This window comes from Kogia breviceps, chromosome 6, assembly GCF_026419965.1.
Source record: "Kogia breviceps isolate mKogBre1 chromosome 6, mKogBre1 haplotype 1, whole genome shotgun sequence".
NCBI lineage: Eukaryota > Metazoa > Chordata > Mammalia > Artiodactyla > Physeteridae > Kogia > Kogia breviceps.
The window spans coordinates 143,694,587-143,709,894 of NC_081315.1; the positions used below are offsets into that span (position 1 = coordinate 143,694,587).

At 54.6% G+C, this 15,308-nt stretch overlaps 1 protein-coding gene across 4 annotated transcripts in view; it reads right to left on the reverse strand.

Annotated features, from left to right (window-relative positions):
* Positions 1 to 15,308, reverse strand: part of AFAP1 (actin filament associated protein 1) — a 155,403-nt gene that overhangs the window by 73,028 nt on the left and 67,067 nt on the right. For 3 of the 4 annotated variants that reach the window (XM_067036757.1, XM_059067719.2, XM_059067722.2), the window contains exon 4: positions 7,613 to 7,721. The exons of the other annotated variant lie outside the window; for it this stretch is intronic. In XM_067036757.1, the coding sequence (XP_066892858.1) occupies positions 7,613 to 7,721 (109 nt within the window). The remainder of the gene's footprint in view (positions 1 to 7,612; positions 7,722 to 15,308) is intronic. 4 annotated transcript variants of the gene reach the window in all.

Here is a 15,308-nt window from a genome sequence, read left to right on the forward strand (position 1 = left end):
CATGACCCCATCTCGCAGAGAGTTTCGCCAAGGAAAACTCCTACCCACACCTTTCTGTTAAAGTCCTTTCACGTCTGCAGTGCCCTCTTCCCTCCTGGCATCGCCACCCGCACAAACCCTTCCTGAGGTTCGAGATCCACCCCAAGGCCACCCCCCTCCTTCAGGTCATCTGTGGGATTTTCGGAAAGGTTCACGCCTCCTTCTGGCTCTGCCACGCACCAACACTTAAATACCGGTTGTCTGTAGTCTCCCAGCCAGACCCCACTTTCCCTCACCTCGGGGTCTCACACGCTGCACTCACCCCGGCTTCGCGCCCACCCCACTCAGTCTCCTGCCTTTGCCTGGACACGTGCTCTCATCACTCAGGATTTAACTTACGGCACCTCCTCCCTGGATCACCAGCACTGACTGCTACAGACTGAATTGGGTGCCCCCCCCAGATTCACGTGTTGAAGCTCAAGCCCTAATGTGACCGTATCCGGCAACAGGACTTTCAGGTGGTAATTACGGTTAAATGAGGTCGTGATCCACTTAGAAGAAAAGAAAGAGGGAGATCCCGCGCCCTCTCCCTGCCGTGTGAGGACACGGGGAGAGGGTGGATGTACATAAGCCAGGAAGAGAGCCCTCACCACAAGCTGACCATGCCAGAGCCCTGATCGTGGCCTTCCGGCCTCGAGAACTCTGAGAAAATAAATGCCTACTGTTTTACCACCCAGTCTATGCTATTTTGTTATGGCAGCCCGAGCTAAGACACCAGGTGAAATGCCCCTCCCCTCTGCTTCCACACTACCCAACACAAAACTTATGTCACTGTACTGTCACCTCTGTTTGTCTGCCTGTCCTACATCAGGCTGTACGTCCCCTGCAGGAAGGGAGACCACCCTGTCGGACGGGACTGTCCCAGGGCTTAACAAACGACCTGGCACAGGGCAAGTAACTTAACAAATGACCTGGCACAGGGCAAGTAACTTAACAAACGACCTGGCACAGGGCAAGTAACAAATATTTGTAGAAGGGAGAACAGTTAGATCGGCTGCAATTCAATGCAAAGCCCTCAGAAGGAGGGCTGGCTTCTTAAAAGTGATGAATAAATACTAGTGACTATGAGTGATCTTGTTAATTTCAGCCCTGCTGGGTCAGAAGGTCCTGGAGGCCGTGTCCGATTCCTCTCTGCCCTCCCCTCAACCCCCGCACACATCTGGAATACATCTGCTTTCATAACCCACGGGAGGAATGAACACCTAAACGAGGAATGAGCGACAGATGAAGAGAAACCACGGATGAAGCAACCGGTTGCAGAGGACGGGGCAGCGGCAGAAAAGGCCGACCTTGCTCAGAGCGGAGCTCAGCGGAAACCGGACTGCGATTTGGACGCCGCGCTCACACTCGCACGCTAACTTCCGCACATGGAATTATTTACTAAGGGGGGGACGAGAGAGACTGGCAGGGCTGGCTGAACTTTACGTCCTGATAAACTAGGCAAGGAAAGATTTTCAGCCGGAGACTCGGGTGACCGAAGAGGTAACTCTGGCAAGTCATATTTTAGGCACTTTTTGATAAATATAGTTTATAATAAAAGCTTTTTTAAGCTTAGCACAGTGGGCGCGTAGCACACGGGGAAGGAAGTATGAAACTGGGAAAGACCACGTGCTGTTCCACGGCCCAAGGTTCGCTGAGAGATTTCAGACAGACGGTGGACCGAGCCCTGATTTATCCTAGAAAGATGATGCTCACAGCAGCTTGGGGTCCATGAACGCCTCGGTGCTTAGCTCATCTTCTAGAACATCAAACTCAGTGAACATCAAATGAACGCAAGAATTAATGACTAAATCAGTCAGAAATGGGAAAATTTCATTTCATTCATGCAACAAATATTTATTGAACGTTCACTATGTGTCAGGCAGTATTTTGTGTGTGTGTGTGTGAGGTACGCGGGCCTCTCACTGTTGTGGCCTCTCCCGTTGCGGAGCGCAGGCTCCGGACGCGCAGGCTCAGCGGCCACGGCTCACGGGCTTAGTTGCTCCACGGCATGTGGGATCTTCCCAGACCGGGGCACGAACCCGCGTCCCCTGCGTCGGCAGGCGGACCCTCGACCACTGCGCCACCAGGGAAGCCCCAGGCAGTATTTTTTACGCTGTGGGATGAGGCTGTGAAAAGAGGAAGCCAGCTCTGCACTTACACCCCCTGCCTTGCTGGTCCTCTTAGCCGCCCAGAGGCGGGCAGAGAGCAGTGTCCTTATCTCAGAGGAAAGGAACAAGGATGCCGAGAGGTCAGGTGACTCATCCAAGACAACATCCTGATGAAGGATGAAGCCGAACCCTGATTCTGAACTGAAAACGTAGACCGTGCCCCTGGCTACCCAGGGGCTGAGATCCACGGCTGGAAAAGACAGGAAGTTCATGGCCCACCTTCTTCTGAGAGGGCGGGACTGAAGGAACTGTGTTAGAAGAAAGTCAGCCAACTTAGCAGCAAACCAAGCAGTCGGGAGCAACGGGCTGAGGCCCCCGGACAACCCACTCACTGGCTAGTGTCTTGGGCGGCCACCCAGTGGAGTCCAGGCTTCCTCCTGGGGGCTGTTGACAGGATGCCAAGGGGTCCAGTGTCAGGGCTGCGGCCCCGTGGAAAGCTAAGAAAGACGCAGAGCCGGGGAGGAGAGCAGAGAATCACCGACGGCAGGTCCTCCTCTCCTCCAGCTCTCCTCCCCGAGGGCCGTTCTGACCAGGTACTCGGGGAGCGCCTTCAACAGCTCCGCCATCGTGTGAGCTCGCACCCCTGCAATAAACCTCCTATTCCACCTCGTGGTGCTTCTTCAGCTCCGCTCGAACCCTGCCCTAGAAATTGGAAAGCGAAGCCTCTGGCGGGCTCTCACAGGTGAAGCTCAGTGCCGACCTGCGGGATTTCAGGGCGCGGCTTTGGCAGCCTCTGACGAGGACCGCTTCGTTTTGAGAAACGGCCTTGGGCGCGCCGCCGCCACCCCAGCAGAGTCTGAATGCTTGATCGTGGAGCACCGGGTTACAATCAACCTGAGCTGCCCCGCCAGGGCTCCGGGCCACCCGAGCCCCCGAGGAGCGCGTGGCACCGCATCGGAGCGGGCGCGCGTCCACTGGGCTCCATCAGGCCCCGAAGGCGTAAGCGAGGGGCGTGAGGAAGTGGCTCAGGAGCTTGTGCCCCCGTCCTCTCCGCACCGCCTCTCCACTCAGCACCGGGTCGTGAGCGCGCCTGGCATTTGCTTGGGCGGCCGAGGCCTGCAGGGGACCGGTGGCAAGGGGGTCTGCGGAAGGGGCTGCGCACAGACCTCCGCAGATGGGCTCCGAAGGTGAGCACCTGTCTATCAGGTGAGTGCTTAGCAAAGGGCAAGCTCGCCGGAGGATCACGAGCGGGTAACCACACGACCCGCTGGACAGCCGTCGGTGAGCGTTTCTGCCCGGATTTCTTGTCCGAATGGACCCCTGCACGGGCAGCTGGTGTCGGGGTGGGGGTGGCACCTGGGACTCAGCCACAAGGACTTCTCTCAGCGAGGGGTCCATCCGACTCCTGGCGCCTCTGAGTGTCCCGCCTACGCACGACGCTGTTCCCTGGGGCCGTCGGCCGGCCGCCCGCTCACGGGTTATCCCTGGACCACGTGCGCCACGGACGGGGCAGCACGTTATTCTCACTGGAGGGGGTACGGTAGACCCGCCGCCCACGACGGTCCTGCAGAAGGTGCAGTCCGTGGGCTTGAAGCCTCGCTTCCGACCAAGGGACTCATCTCCCGGCGACGGGTTGATGCTCGTGAAGTCCCCCGGCCTCGCGCCGTCCTCATCGCCCCGGAGCAGCCAGCGCAGCGGACCGGCGCCGTCCCTGCGGAACGTCCGTCTCGGGCCCAGCCTGATGGGTCGCGCCTGTGGGGCTGGGGCTGGGATCTTCCAGAATATCTCCAAGCGCAGGTCTGGGAACCCAGGGGTGAAATGGCAGTGACTCCACTCACTATTACCCCTAGACATCCACCCACTAAAACTCTGCTTCTACGCCTGGAGATTTGGGCTCTGCTGGCCACAGGTCTGACTCTCGAGGGGCGGAATGTCCCCTCCGAGGGACACGGCGATGGCTCCACTGACCCAGAAGCGGGGACAACAGACAAACTAGTGGTCACTGCAGTGACTGGGTGACTGGTCCCTCCCACCAAGGAGCTGTGACCACATGTGTGGAGAAGAGCACGTCCAGGTCCAGGAGATCCCTGGGATGTCCTTAGCACTCAAGTCAGCGGGACACTGCCACTGTCCAGTACAGGTAGTCCTGCTGGAGGCCAGACCTTTCGGCAAGGAAAGGTGAGCCGCTGTACTGGACCATCAACCAAGGTGCTTGCTGAAGGCAAAGGGGACATGCGGGAAGTTATAAATACCAGCTAGGACCGTGGACCGTTTGCGGAAATGAGGACTGAACCCTTTACGAGGTTTTTGTCCATATTCTGATAGGGCTCTATCTGTGTACGTGTAATCGAATCCCTTTCTTCCCCTCTCACATCCCCTACCAGCTAACAGAGAAGTGCTAACAGCAGTTGACCCTGGATTCACATTCTAGTGGCCGGCTCCCAAAGGGGAGAGTGTGACTTGGCCAGAAGAGAACGAGGTCAGCCCAGAGTGGACAGAGGATGTCATACCCTCCGGGGAGTCAGGGAGTTTCCGTCACAGCAGTCATAGTTGAACCATGTTACGCTGAACCGCGACTCTGCTCCCGCCTGCGTCTGCAAATCCGCTGTGGGTGAAGAGAGGCGCGTGGGCGCCAAACCGACCCAGAAGCCATGGTGGCACTTCTACACTGTATCAGCTCAGCGAGGCTGGAACACATCCCCCCCGGATTCCCTCTGCTGGATGCTTCTGGGTGAGGACCGGCCACGAGAGAAGTCGGTGAGCAACCTGGACGGCCGACGGGAAGCGGCTGCGGGTCGGGTGGCTGCCAGGCGCTGCAGCTCGAGCTCGCGGGCGCTGGGCCGCAGGCCTTCCTCGTCGGCGCTCCCGCGGGGCCCCCTGCCCGGCCGCCTCTGGGGGCGCCCCGCGCCGGGGAGTGAGAGGCAGGGGGTCCCCGGCGTCCTTCCTCGCCCCCGGGCCTCGTGCAGCTCCCCTCGCTGCTGGCCGGCCCCCCCGGCGCGCGTCTGCCCCCGGTTCCCACGACCCCACGGGGCCTCGCGTCTACAACACGCCGCTGCCCCACGACTGCCTCTGCGGTAAAGCGGGCCTGACCCGGGGCTCGACAAGGCTGCCAGAAGCCCGCGAGTAAGCGGAGGCGGCGAGGCCCGGGCCCGACCCGGCCGCAGACCCCCGCCACGGCTCCCCTCGCGGCGGGTCCTGGCCGGCAGCCGAGGCTCAGGCACAGACGTCTGAGCGGAGTGCGGGCGCTGCGGACCCGCTGTCCCTCCCCAGGCAGCAGTCCTTCCGTGGCCCTCCCTCTGGGCTTTGCTCAACCAAAGGGGCCCGACCCCAGCAGCTAAGGACACGACACGCCGGTCGCGTGGGCCTTCTCGGACCGAAGATGACCAAGGGTCCCCACAAGTCAAACAAAATTACTCTCGGTTTCTAGTCTTGAAAGTACGTCGGAGCGAGACGAGGAAGGTGGGAGAAGGCTGGGACCCCGCGCTCCCAATGGTGCGAAATACCCTCATCAGAAACTTTTTTTCCTTTATTCATTGTTTTCAGAAAGAGAGGAAACCACTGAAGTTTTGAATTATATCAAGCTGTTTAATTTTTTTAAGTTTTCTAATTAATTTACTATCTTCTGAAACAGTGGACACTTAGAAATCACTTGAATGCATTTTGCCCAAATGCTTCTAAACTGAAAGAGAAATTTGAATATTTACTACTCAGATCTCAAAACCCAGTATTTCATAGCCTCCTTGTCAGAACTGTCCCTTCTCTCACTCAGAATTCATTCAGAGGGCCTCAAGTACCTACAGATGCTGCTGGGCTGAGGCCGGGTCGGCCTGCTCCAGAGCCAACAGGCGCGAGTGAGCGGGAAAGGCCACTGCCCTCCAGGGCCTAAGGCCCCGCTCACCTGGCTTCTGGGTGTCCCTCTTCACGGTCAGAAAATATCCTGAGGGTATTTCCTGGAACGCTCAAGTTCGATTCCGCTTTGCTGAAATGGCCCCGCTTGTTTGCTGCCAGGGGAGAGAAAGACCAGAAAACTCCAAGTCTGCGTGAAGCAGAGACTTCAGGGCACGTGCAGACGGCGACAATGGAGAGCGTTTCCTCGAGCAGAGCAAGAAGGCGGGAGAACGGGACATGAGATGCGAAGACACGGAAGCCTCTCCGTGACACGAGCGTATCGCTCCTTCACTCCCCGCTTTACGCGTGCTCCGCAGGAAAGGCAAGCTGGATTCCCTAAGGCGGCACACTGAGATACGCCACATCTGCCTCATTACGAGACAAAGCACGCCGCCCGCTGCCAGAGTATCGGGGGCAGGAGCAAAGGCAAAGACCTAAAAACAAGTCCCAGAGGTAGTTACACGAGGTGTTCTGTGCCACTGACCTTCTTTCTGTGACTGTGAAAGCCAGCTGCCTACAAAGGGGCACTTCTGAGTGCCGGCAGGCAGCTAACGATCATGTCATGACGGCCCTAACTTAGGCCAAAGCATTCTTGCAAAACCTGTATGAATGGGGAACAAAAAAAGAAACAGGAAACAACCTAAGTGTCCATCGACAGATGAATGGGTAAAGAAGATGTGGTACATACACACGACGGAATATGACTCAGCTATAAGAGAGGGCAAAATAATGCCATTTGCAGCAACATGGATGCAACTAGAGATTATCATACTAAGTGAAGTCAGTCAGACAGAGAAAGACAAATACCACGTGATACCACTGACGTGTAGAATCTACAATGTGACCCAGATGAACCCGTCTATGAAACAGAAACAGGGACATAGAGAACAGACTGGTGGTTGCCAAGGGGGAGGGGGGTGGGGGAGGGTGGCCGTGGGGTTTTGTGATTCGTAGATGGAAACTGGTGTATACAGAACGGATAAACAACAAGGTCCTACTGTACCGCACAGGGTACTAGGCTCAATATCCTGGGGTGGACTCTAATGAAAAAGAATATGAAAGAGGGATGTATATACACGTATAACTGAGTCACTTTGCTGTACAGCAGTAACTAACACAACATTGTAATTCCACTAGACTTCAACAAACACTAAATTGAAAAACAAACAAACAGCTACGATGAGATGCCTGCTCGTTCTGTATTTATCTTATAGACACGCTTTCTTGGTGGCACCATGAATGCAGCCTAAGAGGGGCGTGCCCTGGTCAAGGTGGCGGGCAGGGACCCCATGAAAACATGCCTCAAAAAGTCACGCTCTTCTGACCAAAGGGAACACGTTTCACGGGCTGGTGCGTGCTCCCACAGCAACAAGATTTCCCTACTCCTGAGTCCCGAGAAAAACAACGATCTGAAATTACCGAAGGTACTTGGTGGACACCTTAGACTTTTCAAAACCCTTCCTGTACCTCCCGCCTCGGGTTCAGAATTCCCTGAAGTCCACACGTCCATGGGGTCGTGTAAATGCCCCTACTCCCCCCTCGCCCGAAAAGCAGGAGGGCTCCCCAGCAGCCCGGCGGGTCGGGGGGCCACTCACTTGAGGTGATGTACTCCGGAGCCTTCCCGGGACTCAGCGGTACGGCCTCCTCGTAGTAGCCCTCCGGGAGAGAGGATGTCGGCAGCGGTGGTGGCCCGCTGTCCGGCGGCTGAGCGAGGAAAGGAGAAAACAACAGAGGACAGCCATTAGGAGGGAGCTCTGGATCTGCACCTAACAGGCGTCGACGGGCATCTTCCTCGCTCCTTTGTAAAGTCCCCGGAGAAGAGGAACATCATCCAAAGAGCCTCCGAAGTTCGGCTCTTGGCGGGATCTCCGCTGCTCGCCCGCTCACGGCCACCCTCAGGCCGGCCCCGGCCACGCCACTCAACCCACACGGCCCGCCGGCTGTCCCCGGACGCGCGCTGGCCCTCGCGGACCCCTCCCCCAGGGCAGAGACAGGCGTCTCTCGTCCCCTCTCCCCCGCGCCGCGGCCCTCCCGGGTGCCCAGGCTGCCTTTCCCCTTCGCGGCCTGCGCCCCACACTGGAGACGCCCGAGGGGCGCAGAGACGGCTCAGGCCCATCCGTGAGCGTCCCAGGGCAGAGCCCCCGCGACACGGCGACCGGACACGTGAGTGTCTCTGCTCACGATCTCACCACGCTCCCCGTGGGTGCCAGGGAAACTCGTAAAACAAGAGAAGAGGAAATCACCTAGGAGCCCGCCTCTAAAAGCAACCAGCAATTATTCTCTGGAGAAGGAAGGACTCTGGCAGACTCCGAGACGGAGGCACCCTGCTTTTGAAGCCATAACTTCAGAGCACGGAGAGCTGGCAGGCTCAGGACCACCCTGATTGGAGCCAGGCCAGCTGAGGCGCCATGGGCTCTCAGAAGCCCCTGGTGACTCCAAGGCAGACCCGCCTCCTCTTCCCACGAACACGTATGGGGCCTTCTCGTCCCATCCGTCCCTGGTCCTTAGGTCAACAGGAACGGCTGAAGGGCAGGAAAGCCAACGGCCTCCAAACACCCGCTATCTGCCTGGCACTGTCCCCAGCAGCCTCGGCACTGGTTACAAGCTACATCGGTCACCCATCCAGGGACCCTGCAAGGTCGACATTACACCACCTGATGTTTCAACGGACCTGGGAAGCGGGGCTCGGAGTCTAAAACCTCCTGCTCAAGATCAGACACTGGTCCACGACACAGCTGGGGGTTTCGAGCACCAGATCTGTCCAGTGAAGAGCTTTTTCGTATTCATGTTCTCTGTTTCTCGCTCCCTTTCCCTTTCATAACTAGTTCACACCACCGGTATCCTGTAAGCTAGTGGGAAAGATGTCGCCGAGACTAAAGGCCGACCAGTGCAGTTTCCAAGGAGAACGATGATTCGCGGAAGGTGAAACTCCGCCACTTTTCCCGTAACTCAAGTCTGAAGCCAAGAGGTCCGCTGCGAATGACTAACCACCACTGGGCACTCAACCCACTCCTTCCTCTCGCCACAGGAAGAAAGATGACCTACTCCAGCTCCTCTGCGCCGTACCCCTTCCCATCCTGGAAGGCAGCTAGCCCCCTTCCGCCCCCGGGCCCTGGTCCCCTTGCACTCCCCTCCCCGGGCTGAGGCCCGCCCGCCATCGCCCTGTGCGCGCACGCTGGGCCACGTCCACTCCTATCAGCTGGAGAGGAGAGGTGGTGCCTACAGTGTAACCGGACACACTGTCCTCCCCGGGTGAGGTCTGAACAGGAGTCCAGGCCAGGGTTAAAGGCTCCGCGTGGTGCTTTTGGAAGGGGGCTGTTTGATTCCCTGAGTGTTTTTACTCGTGAAAGGAGGGTGTTTCAACTTCCCCTTAGTATGCCGAAACAGTCGGATTATTCATGCTCTAGAAAAGCATTGCAAGTGGCTGGATCGAACGAATGTTTACGAATTAGCACAGGCCCCCTTCCTAGTGCTGCAAAGGTGTGGAAGGCAGGCGCTGACTCTCAGCTGATGGGACTTAGCAGACCTTCGGACCCTGCTGGTGGCCGTGCACTTGGCACCGCCACTCGATACGTATGCCCTTAAATCCACAATTCCACTTCTAGAAATATATGCCAAGAAGGTCAACTGGTCACACAAGCAAAAACGTATAAGGATGTTCAATAAAAGTTTTCCCCTCCCAAGTTAAAAACAATCTAAACATTCCCTGAGAGAAGAATGCTTAGGTATCCTGACGCAGCCAGGTGCAGACATGGAAAAGGACAGTGCACATCTGCAGTCGTTTACTTGAAAAATCTCCACTAGATACTCTGCCAAGTGAAAGAAGACAGGTACACTATCAGCCTTTCCATCAGAGCCGCGCTTACGCTCACATCTATACAAGGGCAGGTCACTCATCAAAATGTTAACACAAGGTTACTGATTTTTTTTTTTTAATGTATTTATTTTTGGCTGCTTTGGGTCTTCGTTGCTGCATGCAGGCTTTCTCTCTACTTGTGGCGGGCGGGGGCTACTCTTCGTTATGGTGTGTGGGCTTCTCACTGCGGTGGCTTCTCTTGTTGCAGAGCACGGGCTCTAGGCGCGTCGGCTTCCGTAGTTGTGGCACGCGGGCTCTAGAGCGCGGTCTCAGTAGTTGTGGCGCACGGGCTTAGTTGCTCCGCGGCATGTGGGATCTTCCCGGACCAGGGCTCGAACCCGTGTCCCTTGCATCGGCAGGCGGATTCTTAACCACGGCGCCACCAGGGAAGCCCAAGGTTACTGCTTTTTTATGCACATCCATATAGCTTGCATTTTCTACATAATATTGTTTTTTAAATCAGGGGAAAACAATGACTTTCATTTGAAGTAATACCCCTCAAAAAATAATACTTCTAGAGACGCACCCTCTTTCTCCAAAAAGGATTTCACAGTCCACTCCCAAATACCATTTGCCCTTGAAATTCTGCCACAGGGGTTCCAGACACGGGCAGAGGCCTGATGGTTTGTTAAAGGGCAAATGAGGGAGAGACAGAAAAAATGCTTTCCCTTTCATAACTAGTTCACACCACCTATATCCTATAAACGAATAGGAAAGATGTTGTGAGAATGGAAGAGAACAGAGGCCGAGGGTGGGTGAGAACCACTATTTAGCACCGTTGCTTTCAGAGGAAAAACTTCCGTCAGATCCTTTCCAGTGGGTCGAATCCGCTGAAATCACAATCCCCAGGAATTTTGAACGGTACCAAGTGAGGAAGGTAAGTTCCCAAAGGGGGTCACGGAAACCAGGGCACAGGCAGGAAACTGTAGCGTGTAGGGTAAAGAAGACCAGTGTTCCCATACTCGGCACGTGGCAGGCCTAGCTCCAGCCTCGGCCTTGGTTTACGCAGCCTTCCTCTAAACCTGGGTACCAACCTCCTCCCTGTAACTGAGGGCGTGGGATCATATAACCTCTGATGTCCATCCCGGCTCTAAGATTCCAACTGTAGTATCCTTATAAAGTTGCAGGTCATCGGCCAATAAAGCCAACTTTACGCATTTCAAAACTGTAGTGAGAGTTGCCTTTGGGTCCTCGCTACCTGATTGACGACACCGTAATCTCTGGCCAGAGCACGGACTCAAATGTACCTTCCGACAGTAAGGCTACACACCAACGTGGCATCACTCTACTTTGGATCTGGCGGCTTCCCTCCAACGCTAGCAGAGACCCAGTCCGTGCACAAAGCTCCGGTACCATCTTGCACTGGTCACCAGAGTCTCCCTGGACTGGCTCTCGGAAAACACATGCTAACAGAATAAGGGACTCAAGTCTAACCCTCACAGCCTTCTCAGATACTGACAAAGGAGGATGAGAAACTTGTTTTCCTCCAGGAATGACTTATCTGTGCTGCGCCCTAGACAGGAAAGTAGAAATGGCATATGGTACTGGTTACTAGATAACCTTTAAACTCACTGAAATATTTCTCCCACGAATGAATGCTTAAGTGAATGTGACTTCTTTTCGGGAAATCTTATCTGCCTTAGGCATTACAGATTTCTCTTTTAAGGTGTCAGCGTCTTATTAGAGAAAACCAGTACTTACAACTGGATAGGAATACAATCGACAGGCTTGCTTGGCTCGCAATATTGGCCATAATTTAATTTCTACCTTTTTGGAAAGAGAAGCCCATTAGTATTTGGGTTGGCCAAAAAGTTCGTTCACGTAAAACCCAAACGAACTTTTTGGCCAACACAATATTTGTCTTTGCTACTTTAAGGAAAAGCCTCACAGAAAAAAATTTTCCATTAATAATAATAAATATTAAGATATAATTAGATGGCATAAATACAGTGATTATTATTGTTATTGCTATTATTCCAACAAAATAATAATAATGACTATTTACGGTCTGCCTTCCGTGTGTCACGCACTGTTCTGGAACACTTTATATATTTTTTCTCTCGTTGAGAAAACAACGCTGAGAGATTGGTATTTCGATTCTGATTTTACAAACGAGGAAACTGACGGGGATGCAAGTCCCTGCCCACCCCACCCCCAGTGCTGCAGAGCTGCTTAGTGGAGAAGCCAGGAGCCGGCAGCTAAAAACGATATGATCTGACAGAAGACAAGGACGGTTCACGCTCGAGTTCTGCCACATATCAGCAAAAGCCTTTGTGGCCGACGAGAATACGGTAGCAGCACTCCACAGCGTCACCCCGGCTTCCCGAGGACAGGAAGGGAGGGACTGTCAACAGATAACAAAAGCTTATGGTCTCAAGTGCAAACCATGGTTTCAATCCTAACATCAAGAATTTTGAGCAGATACCCTTCTTGGCAAAATAAAAGTTTTTATCCAAATGACACCCCCTTCCATTCCGATCACTGTTTAATTTGCATTCCAACAGCACTTGAGTAAACACGGGGAAATTATTCACACATATTTTCTCAAGTTTTATTTATACACGACTAAGAATGAGAGCCCGTGGGGCACGTCTCCTTCCCTTCCTTCTCTACCAGGAGGCGGGCTCCCACAGGGAAGGCAGGCCAGTGCAACAGCAGTGCCACTGGGACACGGAATAAATCCAAGATGAAGACGCCACAGGAATGAGACGTGACACTAAACTCTGCGATTTTCGAAAGACAAGGAGAAAAGGAAGAGGGTGGTTCACGGCCACTAAAAGGGTCATGTCTGACTTCTCCCGGAAATAACATGGTTTTGCTGTTTCACATCTTGGGCTTTAGTCGAAACTCTGCAACTGATAAAATACCTGATTTTGTCATACAATCTCAAAGAATCTCATAATCCCATCCATCAAATAGAGATAATGAAGTTGCTGTGAAAGTACTTTAGGAAGGATAAAATGCCATCAGCAGGCAGGTGGTAAGGGCTGGGACCAAAACATCATTGTTTCCTAGAGACAGGAAGTAGGATGCTGGTTACCAGGGGCTAGCGGGGTGCGGGGCATTGCTTACTGCAGACAGAGTTTCAGTTTGGAATGATGGAAAGTTCTGGAGATGGATCGTGGCGATGACTGCACAACAACATACATACTTTATGCCACTAAACTGGATACTTACAAGTGGTTAAAATGGTAAAGTCTGTGTTATGTGTATTTTGCCACAATAAAAAAGCGACCTGGGGCTTCCCTGGCGGCGCAGTGGTTAAGAGTCTGCCTGCCGATGCGGGGGACACGGGTTCGTATCCCGGTCCGGGAGGATCCCACGTGCCGCGGAGCGGCTGGGCCCGTGAGCCGTGGCCGCTGAGCCTGCGCGTCCGGAGCCTGTGCTCCGCAACGGGAGAGTCCACAGCAGTGAGAGGCCCGCGTATCGCAAAAACAAAACAAAACAAAACACGACCTGGGACTTCCCTGGTGGTCCAGTGGGTAAGACTCTGCAACTCCCAGTGCAAGGGGTCTGGGTTCGATCCTTAGTCAGGGAACTAGATCCCACATGCATGCCGCAACTAAGGAGTCTGTGTGCTGCAACTAAGAGTCCGCATGCCGAAACTAAGAAGTCCACGTGCTACGACTAAAGATCCCGCATGCTGCAACTAAAGATCCCGCATGCTGCAACTAAAGATCCCACATGCCGAAACTAAGATCTGGCGCAGCCTAAATAAATAAATAAATATTTTTTAAAAAAATGACCTTGCTGTTATCTGCTGGTATAAGGCATCACATTTACATAAGGTCTAGCCTTAAAATAGCAAAACACTAAACTGCGTCTTCTACCACATCTAAACACAGTGCAACCCTCTGCCGTTTAAATGATCACATAAAAATATTTCTAGAAAATGCCTTGATGGGAGGGATATCATACAGATCATATACAGCCCCCAAAGGGGTCTCCTTGCTCTCTTCTCTCAGCCAGGAAGGTCTGAAGTCTCCCTGTCCGTGGACCCACTGTTCCTCCGAAGCAGAGGAGGGGAGGGCAGGAAGTACAGTTCCCGACTGTCTGGATCAGAGCCGGCTGGTGGGCTGGGCGGCGGGGCCCGGCGGCCAATGTCAACACAGATGGGACCCATTTCCGGATGAACCGGCCGCCTTCGCAAACGCTCCCTCAGCACGGGCTGCATGCTAACTGAGTACCGTCCCTTTGATAGCTGCACAACTCTCGGTGTGAAACAAAAACCAGAATCTGTTGAGAAGCACAGCCCTTCCCGGAAATGTTTTCGTTATGCATATGTATATTTTGGCCCGCCCCAATCTCCCCTGGAAAGCAAGGGAGCCGGATGGGTCTGTAAACACGCTGCACACCATACCTCGCTCCCAAAGGTCAAGGGAAGTTCTGAATTCCACAGAGCGCACACCCACACTCCCGCCGCCCGGCCCGAGCTCCACCGGCCACACGGAAGGGGTCGCCGGTTCGCCCAGGACCCTGGGCTGCAGCCGCACTGGCTCCAAGAGCAAAACAGAACCGTGCGCTCTTCCCTCCCTGTACAGAAGCGTCATCGATGTTACAAGACGGACTTTTTTTTTTTTTTTTTTTTTTGCAGTACGTGGGCCTCTCACTGTTGTGGCCTCTCCCGTTGCGGAGCACAGGCTCCGGACGCGCAGGCTCAGCGGCCACGGCTCACGGGCCCAGCCGCTCCGCGGCACGTGGGATCCTCCCGGACCGGGGCGCGAACCCGCGTCCCCTGCATTGGCAGGCGGATTCTCAACCACTGCGCCACCAGGGAAGCCCGAGACGGACTTTTTGATGTGCCTCCCGACGTTCAGCGGTGGTCAGCATCGTCTGCCTTGTGATGCGAGGAGCACAGAGGAGGAGAGGAACACGCATCATCTTCAAAAGGTTAAAGTTTAGTTTAATTACGAGAATATCAAAATGAGGCATTGCTGATCAACGGGTATAAAGTTTCAGTTATGCAAAATGGGCACGTGTTAGAGATCCACTGGATCCCCCTTTTTTTTCTTTTCCTGCTACCACCTGAGTGTAATTCACCAGCCAACCGGGGCACAGAGACCTGTCTGGTCTCTGCCACACCTGTGTGGGGGGCCCACCTGGGTGTCAGCCAGCAAGAGGGGAGCGCCGATGCCTGAGAGCGCCGCAGAGAGCCCGGTGAGGGCCCTCCGCCAGGGGTGCGCCAGGCCCGAGATGGGGGGGGTGAAGGGTGCTGAGCGTGCTTGGGAAAGAGGCCAGTGTGACCCCACCCTCCTGCCCAGGCTCTCGAGGGTCCAGAAAACAAAGCACGTCAAGAGAGGGTTAACGATAGCTGCATAAAGCACCGTTCGCCCTAAAAGGGATAAAAAGACAGAAGCGGACTCACGTCTCGGAGACTGTAACACACATAATAGCTGTGATAAAAGGCAGCGTTCCTTCAATACATGCCGTGAAAG